Raw genomic sequence first — 22,776 nt, 5'->3', positions numbered from 1 at the left:
CCGAGTCTGCTATAAGATTCCTAGAAAAATAATACATTTGCATTATACTTTACAGTTTACAAAGTGCTACCACATTATCTCATTTAATCTTCAAAACCATCCTGTGAGATAAGCCATTCAGATGTTATCTCTATCTCACAAATAGACCAAATTTAGATGAAATAAATTACCTAAGGTCACACAATCAAACAGAGCATAGCACTTCAGTAAGGCCATCTAGCAAGGCTAAGTTAAATGCCCTGTTGAACACATAAAAGTAGCAGCTAGGCCGGGCGCAGTGGCTCACGCCTGTAATCCCAGCATTTTGGGAGGCCGAGACGGGCGGATCACGAGGTCAGGAGATCGAGACCATCCTGGCTAACATGGTGAAACCCCGTCTCCACTAAAAGTACAAAAAAATCTCCGGGCGTGGTGGTGGGCGCCTGTAGTCCTAGCTACTCGGGAGGCTGAGGCAGGAGAATGGCATGAACCCGGGAGGCGGAGCTTGCAGTGAGCTGAGATCACGCCACTGCACTCCAGCCTGGGCAACAGAGTGAGACTCCGTCTCAAAAACAAACAAACAAACAAACAAACAAACAAAAAAACTAGCAGCTAGCCACAAACCTACAGGGTAACTTCCCTCCAGACTGTATAAGGAAAGGACACAGAGGTCTCTTGAGATGACTCCTCCCTATAATTTGTCATTGGTAAATGAGAAAGTGACTGGTAATGATTTTTCTCAGAAAAGACCTTGAAAGGTATGTCTCTGTTAAAAAAAAAAAAGATTTTTAATTGGTTTCTGGAATATGAAGGTATTCATTGTTTATTAAACCTGCAGACTGAAACAAAGCTGGGTTTTTAATGCCCCAGCAGTCTTCTGAGTCTTTTAAATTGACAAGTGCTATATAGTGTACAATTTTTGAAGTTAAACATCTAGCAAGCAGACTACAGAGAGAACTACTGAGAAAATGTCAATTTTAAGAAACCAGGCCAGGCATGATGGCTCACGCCTGTAATCCCAGCAATTTGGGAGGCCGAGGCAGGCAGAATCACCTAAGGTCAGGAGTTTGAGAAAAGCCTGGTCAACATGGCGAAACCTCGTCTCTACTAAAAATGCAAAAAAATAAGCTGGTCATGGTAGTGGCGTGCACCTGTAGTCCCAGTTACTCAAGAGGCTAAGGCATGAGAATTGCTTGAACCCAGGCGGCAGACATTGGCAGTGAGCCAAAATCACACCACTGCACTCCAGCCTGGGTGACACAGCAAGACTCTGTCTCAATAAAAAACAAAACTGGTCAGGCACGGTGGCTCACGCCTGTAATCCCAGGACTTTGGGAGGCTGAGGCAGACGGATCACAAGGTCAGGAGATCGAGACCATCCTGGCTAACACGGTGAAACCCCATCTCTACTAAAAATACAAAAAATTAGCTGGGCGTGGTGGCGGGCGCCTGTAGTCCCACCTACTCGGGAGGCTGAGGCAGGACATGGCGTGAACCCAGGAGGTGGAGCTTGCACTGAGCCGAGATCGCACCACTGCACTCCAGCCTGGGCAACAGAGCGAGACTCTGTCTCAAAACAAAACAAAACACCCAAAACTTGTTTATAGCGTCCCAAGAATCCAGGAACAGAGTAAATCTGAATCAAGAGTAATTAATTCATAGCTCAATTTTAAGAGAAAGAGTACTGTTGTGATTTTCCTCACCCACCCTCCACCCCTGCACTGAGGAGCTAGAAAATGTAAAGAAGGAACAATGCTACTTGACTGCAGAAGGCAGTAACGTTAACAAACACAAGCTTAGGTATTTCATTTTGCTTTGAAATAGTTTGTACTGTGGAAGGGTACAAGAAGGCTTCGAGAAGCCAGTGTGGCCACAGCTCTTGGCTGCCACTATAAACATGAACTATGAAGTGCTACGCTAGGAACTTCCACGATTCTGATTTCTTGCCAGTTTGAAAAACCAAATTATAAATGTGAGGCCATGGTAACACCTACAGACCTAGGAAACTAAACCAGTAGGGTTTCTAGTTAAATGCTAAGGTGAAGCATTTAAAATGTTGGTCAGGGTCAGGCACGATGGCTCACGCCTGTAATCCCAGTACTTTGGGAAGCCAAGGCAGGCGGAACACCTGAGGTCAGGAGTTTGAGACCAGCCTGGCCAACACGGTGAAACCCTGTCTCTACTAAAAAATACAAAAATTAGCTGGGTGTAGTGGTGCACATTTGTAATTGCAGCTACTTGGGAGCCTGAGGCAGGAGAATCACTTGAATCCAGAAGGCAGAGGCTGCAGTGAGCCGAGATCACATCACTGCACTCCAGCCTGGGCTATAGAGTGAGTCTCTGTCTCAAATATAAATAAATAAATAAATAAATAAATAAATAAATAAAAATGGCCTGGCGCGGTGGCTCACGCCTGTAATCCCAGCACTTTGGGAGGCCAAGGTAGACAGATCACGAAGTCAGGAGATAGAGACCATCCTGGCTAACATGGTAAAACCCTGTCTCTACTAAAAAACCAAAAAATTAGCTGAGCGTGGTGGCAGGTGCCTGTAGTCCCAGCTACCCAGGAGGCTGCGGCAGGAGAATCAGGTGAACCTGGGAAGAAGAGGTTGCAGCGAGCCCAGATCGCACCGCTGCACTCTAGCCTGGGCAACAGAGTGAGATTCCATCTCAAAAAAAAAAAAAGAAAAAAAAAAAAAAGAATTCAGAGGAAAGCAAACTCTGAGTCGAGAACCTTCACCTCTGTGAGATTCAGAATCACCTATGGAGTTTAGAAATACAGATGCCTGCCGGGATGCGATGGCTCACATCTGTAATCCCAGCACTTTGGGAGGCGAGGTGGGTGGATCACGACGAGGTCAGGAGTTTGAGATCAGCCTGGCCAACATGGTGAAACGTCCATCTCTACTAAAAATACAAAAATTAGCTGGGCATGGTGGTGTGCGCCTGTAATCCCAGCTACTCAGGAGGCTGAGGCAGGAGAATAGCTTGAACCCGGGAGGCAGAGGTTGCAGTAAGCCAAGATCGTGCCATTGCACTCCAGCCTGGGCAACAGAGTGAGACTCCATCTCAAAACAAAACAAAACAAAACAAAATAAAAATGCTGGGCACAGTGGCTCACGCCTGTAACTCCAACACTTTGGGAGGTCAAATCAGGTCAAGACCATCCTGGCCAACATGGTGAAACCCCGTCTCTAGTAAAAACACAAAAATTGTCCAGGCATAGTGGAACACTCACGTAGTCCTAGCTACTCGGGAGGCTGAGGCAGGAGAATCACTTGAACCAGGGAATCGGAGGCTGAGGCAGGAGAATCACTTGAACCAGGGAATCGGAGGTTGCAGTGAGCTGAGATTGTACTACTGTACTCCAGCCTGGCAACAGAGCAAGACTCAATCTCAAAAACAAAAACAAACAAAAAAAAAAAAAAAAAAAGGAAGAAATACAGATGCCTAGACCCTACTCCACAGAAAATACATCAGGAAGTGGTGTTTTTAAAGCAGTATTTTCATTTTTTCTAATTAAAATCGTATATGAACATTCGATTACAAAAATGTATAACGTGGCCAGGTACAGTGGCTCATGCCTGTAATCCCAGTGCTTTGGAAGGCCAAGGTGGGCGGATCACAAGGTCAGGAGTTTGAGACCAGCCTGGCCAACATAGTGAAACCCCATCTCTACTAAAAACACAAAAAATTACCTGGGCGTGGTGGCAGGTGCCTGTAATCCTAGCTACTTTTGGGAGGTGGAGGCAGGAGAATCGCTACAACGTGGGAGGTGGAGGTTACAGTGTGCCAAGATCGCGCCACTGCACTCCAGCCTGGGCAACAGTGGGAGACTCCATCTCAAAAAAAAAAAAAAAGTTCAGTCCGGGCGTGGTGGCTCATGCCTGTAATCCCAGCACTTTGGGAGGCTGAAGCGGGTGGATCACGAAGTCAGGAGATCAAGACCATCCTGGCTAACACGGTGAAACCCCGTCTCCACTAAAAGTACAAAAAAATCTCCGGGCGTGGTGGTGGGCACCTGTAGTCCCAGCTACTCGGGAGGCAGAGGCAGGAGAATGGCGTGAACCCGGGAGGCGGAGCTTGCAGTGAGCCAAGATAGCGCCACTGAACTCCAGCCTGGGCGACAGAGCGAGACTCCGTCTCAAAAAAAAAAATTTTTTTTCTTGTTGCCAGGTGCACTGGCTAACGCCTATAATCCCAGCACTTTGGGAGGTTGAGGTGGGCAGATCATGAGGTCAGAAGTTCGAGACCAGCCTTACAAACATGGTGAAACCCCATCTTTACTAAAAATACAAAAATTAGCTGGGCGTGGTGGCACATGCCTGTAATCCCAGTTACTCAGGAGGCTGAGGCAGGAAAATCGCTTGAATCTGGGAGGCGGAAGTTGCAGTGAGCCGAGATCACACCACTGCACTCCAGCCTGGGCGACAAGGCGAGACTTCATCTCAAAATAAATAAATAAAGAAAGAAAATAAATAAAGAAAATTGTTTTACTTTTGAATTTTTTTCTTTTTAAAAATACTTAAAAATATGGACTGCTTCATGAATTTGTGTGTCATCCTTGCATAGGAGCCATGCTAATCTTCTCTGTATCGTTCCAATTTTAGTACATGTGCTGCCTAAACAAGCGCCAGTTTACCCTTTTATACAATGCAATGTATCTTTGACATTACTCCATAAAGATCTCCATCCCTAACAGCTGCCATAGCATTCCATTGTATGGTTTCCTTTTTTTTTTTTTTAATTATGAAGAATACTGTTTTGACACTGGCAGTGAGCCAAAATCGCACCACGGCACTCCAGCTTAGGCGACACAGCAAGACTCTGCCTCAATAAAAAACAAAACCAAAAAAACCCAAAACTTGCTTATAGTGTCCCAAGGAATCCAGGAACAGTGTAAATCTGAATCAAGAGTAATTAATTCACAGCTTAATTTTAAGAGCTGGCATCTGCATCTTTCTTTTTTTTTTTTTTTGAGCTGGAGTCTCAGTCGCCCAGGCTGGAGTGCAGTGGCGTGATCTCGGCTCACTGAAAGCTCCGCCTCCCAGATTCACGCCATTATCCTGCCTCAGCCTCCCTCGTAGCTGGGACTACAGGCGCCCGCCACCACGCCTGGCTAATTTTTTTGTATTTTTAGTAGAGATGGGGTTTCACCGTGTTAGCCAGGATGGTCTCGATCTCCTGACCTCGTGATCTGCCCATCTCGGCCTCCCAAAGTGCTGGGATTACAGGCGTGAGCCACAGTCCCTGGCCAGGCATCTGCAGCTTTCGAAGCTCCACAGGTGATTTTGATGAACATTCTTGGATAAAAGCTACTGCTATAAGAGGATTGGCAAAAACCATATTCCTCAAGTGAAATTACACACATTACTGGAAACATAAATCAGTTCTCGGGGCCAGGCGGCTCAGGCCTATAATCCCAGCACTTTGGGAGGCCGAGGCAGGCGGATCACCTGAGGTCAGGAGTTCAAGACCAGCCTGACCAACATGGAGAAATCTCATCTCCACTAAAAATACAAAATTAGCTGGGCATGGTGGCACATGCCTGTAATCCCAGCTACTAGGCGAGGCTGAGGTAATCACTTGAACCCGGGAAGCAGAGGTTTCGGTGAGCTGGGATCGTGCCATTGCACTCCAGCCTGGGCAGTAAGAGTAAATCTCTGTCTCAAAAAAAAAAAAACAAAAAAAAATCAGTTCTCATAGTTCGCTAGAATACGGGTAAACATTTTATTTTCTCCATTACATTTAGAATAACGATGAAGCAGTAAGGGAAGTAACAACTGATGTGCTTGAAAACAAAACCTCCTCTATATCACATTCAACACCAGCCAGTCTAGATCTTTGTTGTACAGCAATGAAACTGGAAGAGCACCGCTTAAAAGATCCTCAGCATCCCTTTCACCAGAAGAAAGGTAACAGGAGCACCAGAAGCATGATTACGGTTGCTGTGTGGTCTGCTTCCCAGTGAAAGACCTGTTTAACCAAACACCAAGATAATAAGCAAAACACAACTGTCATGATTCCAAGCCTTGGCCCCTAATACCTTTCACTTCTCTGACCTCTCAACTTTATGTCTATAGGTAATCACATATAGTTACTGTATAACTCAGTTTCTTCATCTGTAAAACAGACTTAATGACCCTCATGGGATAACTGAGAGGTTAGCTTTTTTCTTTTTTGAGATGGAGTCTTGCTCTGTCGCCCAGGATGGAGTCCAGTGGCATGATCTCGGCTCACTGCATGCTCTGCCTCCCGGGTAACTGGGACTACAGGCGCCAGCCACCACGCCCGGCTAATTTTTTTGTATTTTTAGTAGAGACAGGGTTTCACCATGTTAGCCATCCTGGTCTCGATCTCCTGACCTCGTGATCCACCCGCCTCAGCCTCCCAAAGTGCTGGGATTACAGGCGTGAGCCACCACGCCCGGCCCTGAGAGGTTAGCTTTTATGACCCCTGGCATTAATTATTTATATATTTGCACATACACTCTACAGTCTTCATTATATACTGCTTAAGCAGTATATATTCAGAGATAGCTTTCTGAAACCCAGTACACTTCTCAATGAGAAAACAACATTTTTATCCTATAGATCTGGCTGAAATTCATGACTCAGTTTCTCCAAAGAGCAGAGCAGTTCCAGAAAACACTCAAGAAGAACCCAGATATGGCTACCATGAACGAACCAAGAACTACAAAACAGAGAAACCAAGATCTTATTTCTGGAGGACTGAGACAGAAGAGCTGCCAGAAACAGAAATCACAATACATATACCTGAAGTGCAGGAATTTCTTGTGCTTTTTCGTTTATCTGGCCCAGGGAGGAGAATAAAGTCACAAAGTTTGTGTAATAAATGGCAAAAGGAGGCCAGGCACGGTGGCTCGCGCCTGTAATCCCAACACTTTGGGAGGCCGAGGTGGGAGGATCACCTGAGGTCAGGAGTTTGAAACCAGCTTGACCAACATGGTGAAACCCCATCTCTACTAAAAATACAAAATTAGCCAGGCATAGTGGCACATATCTGTAATCCCAGCTATTCAGGAGGCTGAGGCAGGAGAATCACTTGAACCCGGGAGGCGGAGGTTGTAGTGGGACGAGATTGTGCCACTGCACTCTAGCCTGGGCAACAAGAGTGAAACTCTGTCTCTAAACAAATAAATGGCAAAAGGAATTTACCTTCCGAGGAGTAAAGGAAGGAAGTACGTTCTGGATACAAACAGAAAATTTTAACAAAATTTATTTGTGACAAATTTTTTTTTTTTTTTTGAGACAGAGTCTCGCTCTGTTGCCCAGGCTGGAGTGCAGTGGCCGGATCTCAGCTCACTGCAAGCTCTGCCTCCGGGTTTACGCCATTCTCCTGCCTCAGCCTCCTGAGTAGCTGGGACTACAGGCGCCCGCCACCTCGCCTGGCTAGTTTTTTGTGTTTTTTTAGTAGAGACGGGGTTTCACCGCGTTAGTCAGGATGGTCTCGATCTCCTGACCTTGTGATCCGCTCGGCCTCCCAAAGTGCTGGGATTACAGGCTTGAGCCACCGCGCCCGGCCAATTTTATATCTTAAATATCTTCTAATTCATACTTTTTTCTAGCCCCACTGCTACTGCTCTATTCCAAGCCACCATCATCTCTTGCATGGATAACTCCTGATCCAATGCATTTTCAACAGTAGCCAGTGATTTCAAAATGAAAACCTATCTCTTTACATCATTATCTATGGGCATTTGAGCTGAAGGTCCCTGCACTTACACCTATCAATCATAATTACCTTGTGCTTTGCCCAACTTTTCACTTAACCAATTTCCTTAGCTTAAATGTCACTTCCTTAGAAGTCCTTCCCTGAAGCCCCAGACTGGGTTAACTCTGTATGAACATGCTCCTATAGTATTCATTCACATAAAAATTATCTACTGGGCACCTATCATGTGTGAGGTGCTGGAAAAATGGCGTGGACAAGACAGACAAAATCCTTGATCTCTTAGACCTTATTATTCTAGTGCGGACAAGTGAGTGAGCACTATTGAGTGTGTGCACACATGTATTTGCAAAGCATGGCACAGACAATAAACAATAAAATATTACTGATGTTACAAAGCAAATCTCTTTAGAGTAACATTTAAACAGAAACCCAACTACAAGGAGACAACTCAGCCAAAATAAGAAAAGCACTCCAAGTTTAGGGAATAGTTGGTTTGAAAGTCCTAAGTTGAGAATGAGCTTGCTTTGTCTGAGGAAAAGAAATGTGGCCAGGTGGAAAGACCTTGACTAGACTGAGGGAATCAGGCAGGGAGAAGATGACAATTATTTTGCATATCACTTCTTACTTCATTCCTTTTTCCATCTAGTTCTTTTTACTATTCCATTTTCTTTCCTCCCCTTTTACCCCTAGTTTAGGTTGAAGATCTAGTCAATTAATGGCTATCAAAGTTCATAACTGCAGATCTTCTAGCATTTTTTTGTTTGTTTAAGATGGAGTTTTACTCTTGTCGCTCAGGCAGGAGTGAAGTGGTGTGATCTCAGCTTACTTCAGAACTCTGCCTCTGGGGTTCAACCAATTCTCCTGCTTCAGCCTCCCAAGTAGCTGGGATTACAGGTGCCCGCCACCATGCCCAGCTTTTTTTTTTTTTTTTTTGAGACAGAGTCTCACTCTGTTGCCCAGGCTCAAGTGCAGGGGCACGATCTCGGCTCATCGCAACTTCTGCCTCCGGAGTTCAAGTGCTTCTCCTGTCTCAGTCCCACTAAGTAGCTGGGATTACAAGTGTGCACCACCATGCCCAGCTAATTTTTTGACTGTTTAGTAGAAACGGGGTTTCACCATGTTGGCCAGGCTGGTCTCGAACTCCTGACCTCGGTTGATCTGCCCGCCTCAGTCTCCCAAAGTGCTGGGATTACAGGCGTGAGCCACCATGCCCGACCAGATCTTCTAGTTTTTAATACTATTAAGAGATAAAATCGGCCGGGCGCGGTGGCTCAAGCCTGTAATCCCAGCACTTTGGGAGGCCGAGACGGGCGGATCACGAGGTCAGGAGATTGAGACCATCCTGGCTAACACAGTGAAACCCCGTCTCTACTAAAAATACAAAAACTTAGCCGGGCGAGGTGGCAGGCGCCTGTAGTCCCAGCTACTCGGGAGGCTGAGGCAGGAGAATGGCGTAAACCCGGGAGGCGGAGATTGCAGTGAGCTGAGATCCGGCCACTGCACTCCAGCCTGGGTGACAGAGCGAGACTCCGTCTCAAAAAAAAAAAAAAAAAAAAAAAAAAAGGAGATAAAATCAAATTAGCTAAGCACTGTGGCTCACACCTGTAATCCCAGCACTTTAGGAGGCCAAGACGAGAGTTGTGGGGTGGTTGAGCCCACAAGTTTCAGACCAGCCTGGGCAACATAGCAAGATTCCATCGCTCTTTTCTTTTTGAGAGGGGGTCTTGCTCTGTCACCCAGGCTAGAGTGCGGTGACCTTGGCTCACAACCTCCGCCTCCCGGATTCAAGCGATTCTCCTGCCTCAGCCTCCTGAGTAACTGGGATTACAAGGCCTGACTAATTTTTCTATTTTTAGTAGAGATGAGGTTTCACCATCTTGGCCAGGCTGGTCTTGAACTCCTGACCTCGTGATCTGCCCACCTCGGTCTCCCAAAGTGCTGGCGCCCAGCTGTGAGACTCCATCTCTAAAAGATTAATTAATTAGGCTAGGTGTGGTGGCTCATGCCTGTAATCCCAGCACTTTGGGAGGCGGGCAGATCACCTGAGGTCAGGAGTTCAAGACCATCCTGACCAACACGGAGTAACCCCATCTCTACTAAAAATACAAAATGAGCCAGATGTGGTGGCGCATGCCTGTAATCTCAGCTACTCGGGAGGCTGAGGCAGGAGAATCGCTTGAACCCAGGAGGCAGAGCTTGCGGTGAGCCGAGATCATACCATTGCACTCTAGCCTGGGCAGCAAGAGCAAAACTCTGTCTCAAAAAATATAAAAATAAAAAAAATTAGCTGGGCGTGATGGCAGGCACCTGTAATCCCAGTTACCCAACTACTTGGGAGGCTGAGGCAGGGAGAACTGCTTGAACCTGGGAGGCAGAGGTTGCAGTGAGGCCAGATCACGACACTGCATTCCAGCCTGGGCAAGAGAGTGAGACTCCGCCTCAAAAATAAAATTAAAAGAAAAAAAAAGACACAGAGAAGACAGGTCTGGAAGAAAAAAAAAATACAAAAAAGTAAACAATGCAAGTTCAAGTGAGAGTCCAAAATGGCAAGCATACATAATTACCAAAAGTAGTATAAGCAATAAAAAGTAGCCATAAATGCACTACAGGAGGTTGGAGGAAGAACTGGCTAGGGTATTAGGAAACATTTTGAAAAGTTGGGATTGAAACCGGGCTTTACTAGCATTTGAAAAGGTGGACTGGTACGGCAATTTGGCTTCAGGAACTGTTGTAAACAAAGGCAATGTGACACATATAAACCAGTTTGGGCTGGAGCTGACTGTATAGGAAATATTTTCTACAAGGTTTCCTTCCATTTAAAACAAAGGCCAAAGTCCTCAGCGTAACACTTACATTCTTCAGTTCCTATTCCAGACTAATTATGTCCCTTCTTCCCTCACAAAATCTACACTCCTGTCAAAGACTATAACCTGGCCATAACCTGAACACATTCTATGCTTCCTCCATAACTTTGCTCATCTATTAAGAAGAGTGAGCTTAGGCCCAACATGGTGGCTCACGCCTGTAATCCCAGCACTTTGGGAGGATGAGGGAGGCGAATTACCTGAGGTTGGGAGTTCGAAACTAGTCTGACCAACATGGAGAAACCCCATCTCTACTAAAAATACACAATTAGCTGGGTGAGGTGGCGCATGCCTGTAATCTCAGCTACTCCAGAGACCGAGGTAGGAGAATTGCTTGAACCTGGGAGGGGGAAGTTGCGGTGAGCCAAGATCGTGCCACTGCCCTCCAGCCTGGGCATCAAGAGTGAAACTCCATCTCAAAAAAAAAAAAAAAAAAGAAGTGTGGATTTGGTGGGGTGCAGTGGCTCATACTTGTAATCCCAGCACATTGGGAGGCCAAGGCAGGTGGATCACTTGAGGTCAGGAGTTCAAGACCAGCCTGGCTAAGATGGTGAAATCCCAACTCTAGTAAAAATACAAAAATCAGCCAGGTGTGGTGGCATGTGCCTGTAATCCCAGATACTCGTGAGGCTAAGGCAGGAGAATTCCTTGAACCTGGGAGGTGGAGGTTTGCAGTGAACCAAGATTGCGCCATTGCACTCCAGTCCGGGATACAGGACAAGACTCTGCCTCAAAAAAAAAAAAAAAAAAAAAAAAAAGTATGGGCCGGCCACTGTGGCCCACATCTGTAATTTCAGCACTTTGGGAGGCTGAGGTAGGCGGATCGCTTGAGGCCAGGAGTTTGAGACCAGCCCAGCAACATGGCGAAACCCCGTGTCTACTAAAATTACAGAAAAAAAAAATTAGCCAGCATGGTGCACCTGTAGTCCCAGCTATTCAAGAGGCTGAGGCACAAGAATTGCTCGAACTCACAAAACAGGGTTAGGATGCAGTGAGCTGATAACGCTCCACTGCACTCCAGTCTGCGAGACAGAACAAGACTCCATCTCAAAGGAAAAAAAAAAAAAAAAAAAAAAGTGTGCTCCTGGCTAGGCTTGGTGGCTCACGCCTATAAATCCAGTACTTTGGGAAGTCGAGCCAGGTGGATCACTTGAGGCCTGGAGTTCAAGACCAGCCTGGCCAACATGGTGAAACCCCATATCTACTAAAAATACAAAAATTAGCCACATGTGGTGGTGCATATGTGTAACCCCAGCTACTTGGGAGGGTGGGACACAAGAATTACTTGAACCAGGCAGGCAGAGGTTACAGTGAGCTGATATCTTGACACTGTACTCTAGCCTCGGTGACAGAGTAAGACTCTGTCTCAAAAAAAAAAGTAGTGTGCTCCTGTAGAGGGCCAACAGTCAAAATCCTACCCATTCTTCAAGACCCAGCTTAAATGCTACTTTCTCCATGAAGTCTACCCAATTTAGCTAAATAATATTTCTCTTTTCTTTGGGGTTCCCAAAGCATTTTGTTTCTATTTTTACTTGCACACACAATTAAAGGTAGGTCTGGAACCTGAACAAGTTGTTGAACCCTATATGGGCAATAAAGATGGATGTCTCAGGCTGGGTGCGGTAGCTCATGCCTGTAATCCCAGCACTTTGGGAGGCTGAGGCAGGCGGATCTCCTGAGGTCAGGAGTTTTGAGACCAGCCTGACCAACATGGAGAAACCCCGTCTCTACCAAAAATACAAAATTAGCCAGGCATGGTGGTGCATATGCCTGTAATCCCAGCTACTTGGGAGACTGAGGCAGGAAAATCGCTTGAACCCAGAAGGTTGAGGTTGCGGTGAGCCGAGATTGCACCATTGCACTCCAGCCTGGGCAACAAGAACAAAAACTCCATCTCAAAAAAAAAAAAAAAAAAAAAAGGATGAATGTCTCAGAAGCATCAGGGAATAGAAGTGCAAAGCTGTAAGTTATTAAGGGAATAAGCAGCAAGATAAATCTGATCCATACACCCTAAAGTGAAAACAAGGAAGAAGTACCTTTTGTTGAAAGAATCACCAACTACATACCAATCATCAAAAGGCAGGTGAAGGCATGTGTAGTATATTCAGGTGGTAGTCTTGTTTCTAAACTGCTTTTAGTCTGTAAGCTGTGGTTGTTTGTGAAGCAAATGCTTTCCAGATGGAAAACTTGAGCAGAAAACAAGAACTTATGCCACACACACAGTTAGCAGTTTCTTTTTTTTGGAGTCTTGCTCTTTCACCCAGGCTGGAGTACAGTGGTACAATCTCAGCTCCCTGCAACCTCCGCCTCCCAGGTTCAAGCAATTCTCCTGCTTCCGCCTCCTGAGTCACTGGGATTACAGGCATGCGCCACCATGCCCAGCTAATTGTGTATTTTTAGTAGAGATGGAGTTTATCCATGTTGGTAAGGCTGGTCTCGAACTCCGACCTCAGGTGATCCACCCACCTCGGCCCCCCATAGGGCTGATATTATAGGAGCGAGCCATCACGCCCAGTCAGGAGTTTCATTTTTAAAGGAACGCCAGCCCTTGAATTCCAGAGGATCTAAGGCTAGAATACTGGTGTGCGAATACATTTTGAATTTTATCTGAGATGTGTTCTGAAACTTGGAAAACCCCTTTGAGTATGTTGACATGGATATTTTACCATAGATTTTTGGTTTGAGAGACCACAAGAGTCTGCAAATGTTAGTATGGACACAGTGATACCTCAAGCAATCTTTCAAAGGTTAATTTAAGATAAAATAAAAGTGGTTACAAAGCTAGACCAGAATCATGACTACATTGGAAACATGTATCAAAACACCACAGTGGCCAGGCATGGTGGCTCACACCTGCAATCCCAGCACTTTGAGAGGCTGAGGTGGGTGGATCACTTGAGGTCAGGATTTCAAGATCAGCCTGGCCAATATGGTGAGACCTCATCTCAACTAAAAATACAAAAAAAAGTTAGCTGGGCATGGTGGTGTGCGCCTGTATTCCTAGCTACTCGGGAGGCTGAGGCAGGACAATCACTCGAACCCGGGAGTTGGAGGCTGCAGTGAGCCGAGATCACACCACTGCACTCCAGCCTGGGTGACAGAGCAAGACTTGTCTAAAAAAAAAAAAAAAAGAAAAGAAAAAAAACCATCACAGTGGGCCAGGTGCCGTGGCTCATGTCTATAATTCCAGTACTTTGAGAGGGCGAGGTGGGAAAATTACTTGAGGCCAGGAGTTTGAAACTAGCCTGGGCAACATAGTGAGTCCCTGCCTCTATTTATATGAGAAAAATAAAATAAAAAATAAACAAAACCCACCACAGGCTGGGCACGTGGCTCATACCTGTAATCCCTACACTTTGGGAGGCCAAGGCAGGTGGATCACCTGAGGTCAGGAGTTCAAGACCAACCACCTGGCCAATATGACGAAACCCCATCTCTACTTAAAAAATACAAAAAATTAGCCAGGCGTAGTGGCAAGTGCCTGTAATTCCAGCTACTTAGGAGGCCTGAGGCAGGAGAATCACTTGAACTTAGGAGGCGGAGGTTGCAGTAAGCTGAGATTGCACCACTGCACTCCAGCCTGGGCAACAAGAGCAAAACTCCGTCTCAAAAAAAAAACCCCACCACATTGTACCACATAAGGATACACCATTCTTGTCAGTTAAAAATTAATACTATAGGCTGGTCGCGGTAGCTCACACCTGTAATCCCAAAACTTTGGGTGGCCGAGGAGGGTGGATCACCCGAGGTCAGGAGTTCAAGACCAGTCTGGCCAACATGGCAAGACACCATCTCTACTAAAAATACAAAAATTAGCCAAGCGTTGTGGGGGGCCCCGGTTGCCCCAGTTACTCCAGAGGCTGAAGCAGGAGGATCGCTTGAACCTGGGAGGTGGAGGTTGCAGTGAGCTGAGATTGCGCCACTGCACTCCAGCCTTGGCGACAGAGTGAGACTCCATCTCAAAAAAAAAAAAATTAATACCGTAGTTCTGTTAGGTCCTCAAAGTGTCAACTATTATTTTAAAAGGCACAATTTCACAGACAAATTAGGTCGCCCCCTTCTGGTCATCAAAGTATAAATGCTAAAGGCAGGAAAGATTGAATACAAGTTATTCTATGCAAATACTGACAGGATCTAAATTTCGTCCATATTTGAGTAACTTTTCCAAATAACCTTGGGAAGGCTATTCAATTTTTCAACAGATATCACTACTGATAATTATTCAGATCAATTCAAAGGACACAGAAGATTTTTCAAGATTCTTTTAAAACAGATATATTCAAGCTATTTTGCTTGTTGATGAAACCCAGAATCTGAGGCCTGAGGTACTTAAAATGGCTAGTTGCACAGCCTGTATACCTTTTCTATATTTAGTACCAGAGTGAGTACAAAACTGAAGCTAACCATTCTGGGCAACAGAGACTGTCCCTACAAAAAAGAAGCCATGCATGGTGGCATGAGACTGTAGTCCGAGCTACTCAACAGGCTGTGGTGGGAAGATTGCTTGTGTCCAGGAGGTCGAGGCTTCAGTGAGCCGTGATGCCACCACTGCACTCCAGCCTGGCAACAGAGTGAGACCCTGTCTAAAAAAAAAAGAAAAGAAACTAACAGGCTAAGACAAGCAGGCCAAAGACAACAGTTTAACTCTGCCAAATGTCACAGATACAAGACAAGCAAACTACTATGCACATTAATTTGGCTAACACACAGAGTTCTCAGAATGGATCTCAAAGCCCCCCTATTCATCATTCATTCATCAACAATCTGAACGGCCTACTATGTGTCATGCATCGATGAACAAGAGGTATGGCCATTTTTTCTTTTTTTAAGACATAGTTTTGCTCTTATTGCCCAGGCTGGAGTGCAATAGTGCGATCTTGGCTCATGGCAACCTCTGCCTCCCAGGTTCAAGCGATTCTCCTGCCTCAGCCTCCCAAGTAGCTGGGCCTACAGGCGTGTGCCACCACGCCTGGCTAATTTTTCTATTTTCAGTAGAGATGGGGTTTCACCATGTTGGCCATGCTGGTCTGGAACTCCTGACCTCAGGTGATCCGCCCACCTCGGACTCCCAAACTGCTGGGATGACAGGCTTGAGCCACTGCGCCTGGCCCTACTATTTATATTTTTAATGTAAAACAATTTAGGATACAGCAGCCACTGAAGAAAAATATCACCACAGGGAAAACCGTAAATGACTTCAGGTCCTCCACTCCCCTGAAGCTTCGTTAAGGTGCCACCAGTTTCAATACAAGTGCTTTTCAATCACACCACTTTCATATAAAAGTCCACAAGGCACCTAGGGAGGAACACCGGCATTAATTTCCCCATTGTATTCCTGAATCTATTCCAAAACCTTGGACCTTTCACAATCTTTCCAAACTGCTAATGTGATTCTTAACACAATTGAGGAGGCTACTGCACCCTGGGCTACAGGTTCTAGTATAACTGATTATAGCTGAACTTTTTGTAAATTCCACCTCAATAGCGTTAAACCAACACGTCTAAATGTAACACCAATTTATGAAAAACCCTCACTTGAAACTTTGAAAAAGAGGTAAAATACGGCCGGGCGCGGTGGCTCACGCCTATAATCCCAGCACTATGGGAGGCCGAGGCGGGAGGATCACGAGATCAGGAGTTTGAGACCAGCGTGACCAATATGGTGAAAGCCCATCTCTACTAAAAATACAAAAATTAGCCGGGCGTGGTGGCGCGTGCCTGTAATCCCAACTGGTGGGGAGGCTGAGGCAAGAGAATCGCATGAACCCGGGGAGGTGGAGGTTGCAGTGAGCCAAGATCGTGCCACTGCACTCCAGCCTGGCGACAGAGGGAGACTCTTCTCAAAAAAAAAAAAAAAAAAAAAAAAAAAAAAAAAAAAGAGGTAAAATATTGCTCACTCTGTATTCAAATTTTCCAATAAGGAAAAGTTGGCTAAAAACAGAAGGGCCCACGAAACAAATTATTACCTCACAATCTCACATACTTACTTTTCCTGTGTCTCCCAATTTCTCGCACCGCACACGATCTAACAATCTCTCACTACCTCACTCCGTTCCTTAACTATTAACTCATCTACGCATTTTTACAATTTCAACTTTGTGAGACCAGTTACGATCCCAGACAAAAACGTATGGAACTAATTTTGAATCAAAGCAAGAGCTGCACTTGGACATTTTTAACTCCCCAAAGGAATCATGGAGTGAAGGTAGTAGGAAACCTGGAAAAGTAAAAAAGGCGTATTCAATCCTTTCTTCACAATTATCCTTACAGCCTCCCCACTGTAGGGACCCATCAGGAAGCAAGGGAAGCCTCCTTTCCCCTTTATTCTTACACACCTTACAGAAATATTCTCGGGATCTCCGCCCTACTTATCCTAACAGCTCCTCCCCTTCCAGAGCCAGGCCCAGCAAACGCCTGCCCCTCCCCCTCCGTGCCCCCTTTCCCAAATTATTCCACACATCTCCTCCTCCAATCAGCACACCTTGTGCGGCCCAGAGCCCTCTTCCAATTCACTCGAAGTTACTCCCCCGTAGTCCTGCAAAGCCAGGTTCCTCTGGCAGTCCCGGCCGGACCCAGGGTCCTCCGAAAACAGTTACAAACCTCGGGTCGTGCGGTCGTCAGCCCCTCCTCATGCCTATCCAAGCCTCAAGCCTGTCCCCTTCCGCCCTATCCCGCAGCCGCCCAGGCAAGCAACACTGTCCCAGACCACTCGGGCTCCGAAGAGCAGCCCCAAGTGCTCGGCCCACCCCGAAGCGCTTTAGTCTCAGGCTCAGGATTCGCACCCCGCCCTCTCCATCCTTCACGCAGCTGGCACGGACGCCTCAGCGCCAGGCGGAGAGCTCAGCGCGGGAAGCGGAGAAGCAGGACGCTGGACCCGGGCGCGCTCCCCGCTCCTAACCTCCGCCTAGAAAGCGCGGCCCCTAACGCAGGGCTCCCGCCGCCGCCGCCGCGCCCCCTCCCCCAGCTCTCCCGCCTCCAGCGGGCTCCTCACCTCAGAGCAGCGCCCAAGAGCCCGAGAGGAATCGGTGCTGCGCTACTGGCGCGTCGCGTCGGGTCGCCTGGGGGAGTGGCGCCCAGGAAGGCAGCAAGCCGGGTGGCCGCAGTGGAGCCCCTCACTGAAGCGGCGTACCGCAGGCCCCAGCCAACGGCCCTCCCCTCAGCCGAACAAAAGAGCCTCGCACTCTGCGCTGCCCGCCGCCTGCATCGCGCAGGCGCGACGACCCGCCGCACGGCACCATGGGCCTCGGGGGTCTGTCCAAGACTACAAGGCCCGAAGCGCAGTGCGCCGCGCACGCACAGTAGGCGAGGGTGGTAGGGATTTCTAGTTTTTAAACTGTAACGGTGGAGAGACTGCAGCGTAGAGCGTTGTAACCTAGAAAATTAGAACACATGGGCCAGGGACGGTGGCTCACGCCCGTCATCCCAACACTTTGGGAGACCGAGGCGGGTGGATCACCTGAGGTCAGGAGTTCAAGACCAGCCTTACCAACAAGGTGAAACCCTGTCTCTACTAAAAATACAAAAATTAGCCGGGCCTGGTGGCAGGCGCCTGTAGTGCCAGCTACTCAGGAGGCTGAGACAGGAGAATTGCTTGAACTTGGGAGGCGGAGGTTGCAGTGAGCCGAGATCCAGCCACTGCACTCCAGCCTGGGCGATGGAACGAGACTCTATCTCAAAAAAAAAAAAAAAAAAGAAAAGAAAATTAGAACATAAGATTTTCATAAGCGAGCCCCTTTGATGCTTGGCCCCCAAAAATCAACCACTTCTGGACAGTTCTGTAATTCACATCCTCAAAATTTTTGAATTTCAGATTCTTCACCAGAACTTTATCGTATCTCCGCTGCCTCAAATTTCCAATGATTTCTTAGTCCTCAAATCTCTACCTCCTCAAATCTCTGTAAAATTCCTACTTAGGCCGGTACGGTGGCTCAAGCCTATAATCCCAACACTTTGGGAGGCGGAGGTGGGTGGATCACCTGAGGTGAGGGGTTCAAGACCAACCTGGCCAACATGGTGAAACCCCATCTCTACTAAAACACAAAAATTAGCTGGGCATCGTGGCAGGCACCTGTAGTCCCAGCTACTCGGGAGGCTGAGGGAGGAGAATCGCTTGAACCCAGGAGGCAGAAGTTGTAGTGAACCGAGATCGCACCATTGCACTCCAACCTCGGATAACAAGAGTGAAACTCTGTCTTAAAAAAAAAAAAAATCCTGCTCAGTGTTAAGATTATTTCCCCTTCCCGGTCTTCCCTGATTCCCTAGAGTAGGTTAGGTCCCCCCGTAGGCCTCTCATAGCTTCCTAAATTTCCCCCTTTTTATTGGCTGCACCACAAAAATGTCCCCTTTTTCATTGTCATTTGTGCCCACCTTTTTCAGTGTCATTAATCTCCGTCAGCACCTTTCACTCAATCATCCCAATGAAACACACAATTAGGAAAAAACCATGTTTTTAAGCCACAATATAACTAAAGTTTTTTTTTGTTTTGTTTTGTTTTTAATTTTAAAGTATCCTTCTAATCAGGAGGAAGAGGGAAACTCTATTGCACTCTACCCCAAAAGGCAGCAGTTTGCTTTTATAAAACAGTTTTGCTGATGCAGGCACTGTTCAGGGCAGGAGTTTGCATTTATGACAGTTTTGCTGATGCAGGCACTGTTCAGGGCTCTGGAGAACTGTCATGTAGGAAGAACCCAGCCCAGCAACATCATAATAAGAGTTTAGTTAAAAGAGCTTCAAGAAAGCACAGAGAAGAGGACAGGTGAAACCAGCTGGACTTCCTGCTTCAAGTGAGTACCTGGAGAACTTTTCTGTCTTACAAGAGGATTGTAAAACACCAATCAGCACTCTGTACCTAGTCTTACAAAAGGATTGTAAAATGCACCAATCAGCACTCCATAAAAACCTCCCAATCAGTCCTCTGTAGCTAGCAAGAGGATTGTAAAATGCACCAATCAGCACTCTGTAAAATACACCAATCAACACTCTGTAAAATGCACCAATCAGCGTTCTGTAAAATTCACCAATCAGCAGGAATCTGAAAGTAGCCAATCGTGGGGAGGACTGAAAAAAGGGCACTCTGATAGGACATAAATGGAAAATGGGTGAGGACAAATAAGGGTGTAAAACCTGGGCCCTTCTTCACACACACCCCCGCCCCCGCCCCCGCCCCCGCCCCCGCCCCACTTTCTCGCCAGCCAGCAATAGCAACTGGTTAGGTCCCCTTCAACGCTGTGGAAGCTTTGTTCTTTCGCGTTCTTTTGCTTTTCACAATAAATCTTGGTGCTGCTCACTCTTTGGGTCCCTGCCAGCTTAAGAGCTGTTTTTAACACTGTGAAGGTCCGCGGCTTCATTCTTTACCTCAGGGAGGCCACGAACCCACCGGAAGGAACCAACTCTGGACACAAAGACAGCAATTCTTCCTGAAACATTTGGGCTGGGTTTCTATGAAGAAGCAAATGAGAAGCATCGACTCACTTCCTCCTGTAGTGTACTGTTTTTGAATGATGATAATGATGAGAAAATTAGTTGTAATGTTAAGTAGCTACTATTAATGAGTGGGTTGTTTTTTGTTTTTGTTTTTGTTTTTCCTGAGGCAGAGTCTTGCACTGTCGCCCAGGCTGGAGTGCAATGGCAAGATCTAGGCTCACTGCAACCTCCCCCTCCCGGGTTCATGCAATTCTCCGGCCTCAGCCTCCCAAGTAACTGGGATTACAAGCGCACGCTACCACGTACAGCTTATTTTTTTGTATTTTAGTACAGACGGGGGTTTCACCATGCTGCCCAGGCTGGTCTCGAACTCCTGAGTTCAGGCAATCCAGCTGCCTCAGCCTCCCAAAGTGTTAGGATTACGGGCGTGAGCCACCACATCTGGTTTATTTTTATTTTATTTATTATTATTTTTTGAGACAGAGTCTAACTGTCACCCAGGCTGGAGTGCAGTGGCATGATAGTGGCTCACTGCAACCTCCACCTCCCGGGTTCAAGTAATTATCCAGCCTCGGTCTCCCGAGTAGCTGGGATTACAGGCGCCCACCACCATGCCCAGCTAATTTTTTTGTTTCCTGAGACTGAGTCTTGCTCTGTCACCCAGGCTGGAGTGCAGTGGTGAGATCTCGGCTCACTGCAACCTCCACCTCCCGGATTCAAGCAATTATCCAGCCTCAGCCTCCTGAGTAGCTGGGTTTACAGTCGCCCGCCACTGTGCCTGGCTAATTTTTGTATTTTTAGTAGAGAGGGGGTTTCACCATGTTGGCCAGGCTTGTCTCAAACTCCTGACCTCAAATGGTCCCACCACCTCGGCCTCCCAAAGTGCTGGGATTACGATTATAGGTGTGAGCCACCGTGCCCGGCCTTAATTTTTGTATTTTTAGTAGAGATGGGGTTTCACTGTGTTTTCAGGCTGGTCTTGAACTCCTAACCTTGTGAAACCCCCCCACCGCCCGGGTCGTGGCCTCCCAAAGTGCTGGAATTACTAGTGTGAGCCACCACGCCTGGCCTATTTTTTTTTTTTTTTTTTTTTTGAGACAGAGTCTCTTGCTCTGTCACTCAAGACTGTAGTGCAGTGGCGCGATCTTGGCTCACTGAAACCTCCATCTCCAGGGTTCAAGCGATTCTCCTGCCTCAGCCTCTGAGTAGCTGGGATTACAGGTGTGTGCCACCACACCCGGCTAATTTTTCTGTATTTTTAGTAGACATGGGGTTTCACCATGTTGGCCAGGATGGTCTGAATCTCTTGACCGCATGATCTGCTCGCCTTGGCCTCCCAAAGTGGTGGAATTACAGGCGTGAGCCACTGCCCTCGGCTGATTCGATTCTTTTCTTATAAGGGTAACTCAGTCATCATAATCTTGCTCAAGACAATATTTGAAACGATATTGCTCATGTCCACAGGAAATGCATCTGTCACATCCAGTCTCTAAAATCACAAGTAGGCCTGGTGAGGTGGCTCATGCCTATAATCCCAGTACTTTGGGAAGCCGAGCTAGGAGGATTGCTTGAGGCCAGAAGTTAGAGATTAGCCTGGGCAATATAGTGAGACCCTGTATCTACAAAAAAAAAAAAGTCAGGTGTGGTGGTACACGCCAGTAGTCCCAGTTACGCAGAATGCTGAGGCAGGAGGATCACTTGGGCCAGGGAGTTTGAGGCTGCAGTGGGCTATGATTTCACTGCCAGTGCACTCCACCTGGGTGACAGAGCAAGACCATGTCTCAGAAAAAAAAAGAAATAATAAAGAAAAATAAAAAAGAAAATCACGAATAATATGGAGAAGGAAAATATTATTTTAGACCTTCTTTACAGCATGTCTATGGGATTAACAGTAATGATGAATAAAAGGAACGGCTTATAGACAGCACTCAGTAAATAGTAGCTCTTTTAGATTCATTAGATGGCTGCTTCTGAGATATGATAAAAGGAGTAGAGGAAGTATAGAACTTTAAAAATATCTTCCTCCACATTGAAATTCTTTGTTTCATTTTGACCACTACTTGATATTCTGTTGTTAAAGATGTATTCATTTGAGGTTAACAAGTACCCTCTTTTAAAATGCAAATAGCCGGCCGCGGTGGCTCAAGCCTGTAATCCCAGCACTTTGGGAGGCCGAGACGGGCGGATCACGAGGTCAGGAGATCAAGACCATCCTGGCTAACACGGTGAAACCCCCGTCTCTACTAAAAATACAAAAAAAACTAGCCGGGCGAGGTGGCGGGCGCCTGTAGTCCCAGCTACACGGGAGGCTGAGGCAGGAGAATGGCGTGAACCCGGGAGGCGGAGCTTGCAGTGAGCCGAGATCCGGCCACTGCACTCCAGCCCGGGCGACAGAGCAAGACTCCGTCTCAAAAAAATAAAAATAGGCCGGGCGCGGTGGCTCACGCCTGTAATCCCAGCACTTTGGGAGGCCGAGGCGGGCGGATCACAAGGTCAGGAGATCGAGACCACGGTGAAACCCCGTCTCTACTAAAAATACAAAAAATTAGCCGGGCGCGGTTGTGGGCGCCTGTAGTCCCAGCTACTCGGGAGGCTGAGGCAGGAGAATGGCGTGAACCCGGGAGGCGGAGCTTGCAGTGAGCCGAGATCGCGCCACTGCACTCCAGCCTGGGCGACAGAGCCAGACTCCGTCTCAAAAAAAAAAAATAAATAAAATAAAATAAAATAAAATGCAAATAAACTTAAAGCTATCACTTCTCTGTTACCGCTGGTAAATCCGATTCTCAGGGCGATTTCCTGGTAGTAACTGGACTC

General features: G+C 46.9%; 1 protein-coding gene and 1 non-coding gene across 6 annotated transcripts in view; both read right to left on the bottom strand.

Moving 5' to 3' along the window:
* LOC105472307 (chromobox 1) overlaps positions 1 to 22,776 on the bottom strand; it is a 43,353-nt gene that overhangs the window by 16,371 nt on the left and 4,206 nt on the right. Inside the window, exons 1-2 of one of the 5 annotated variants that reach the window (XM_071083020.1) lie at positions 17,530 to 17,654; positions 3,218 to 3,351 (exon numbers count right to left, since the gene is read on the bottom strand). The exons of 1 other annotated variant lie outside the window; for it this stretch is intronic. Coding sequence is in view for 1 of the 4 variants with exons in the window: in XM_071083018.1 (XP_070939119.1) it covers positions 19,894 to 19,964 (71 nt within the window). In the remaining 3 variants the exon portion in view is untranslated. Of the gene's footprint in view, positions 1 to 3,217; positions 3,352 to 16,525; positions 16,846 to 17,529; positions 17,738 to 19,893; positions 19,978 to 22,776 lie in introns of those variants that run through there. 3 more of the 5 variants (XM_071083018.1, XM_011725433.2, XM_071083021.1) reach the window with 3 other exon arrangements.
* LOC112424988 (U6 spliceosomal RNA) lies at positions 4,507 to 4,613 on the bottom strand. The gene has a single exon (XR_003015960.1). It is a non-coding gene; the product is annotated as a U6 spliceosomal RNA (small nuclear RNA).

The sequence above is a fragment of the Macaca nemestrina genome, chromosome 17 (assembly GCF_043159975.1).
Source record: "Macaca nemestrina isolate mMacNem1 chromosome 17, mMacNem.hap1, whole genome shotgun sequence".
Taxonomy (NCBI): Eukaryota; Metazoa; Chordata; class Mammalia; order Primates; family Cercopithecidae; genus Macaca; species Macaca nemestrina.
The sequence above is the reverse complement of the archived record's forward strand: the minus strand, read 5'-3'. Positions and strand labels throughout refer to the sequence as shown.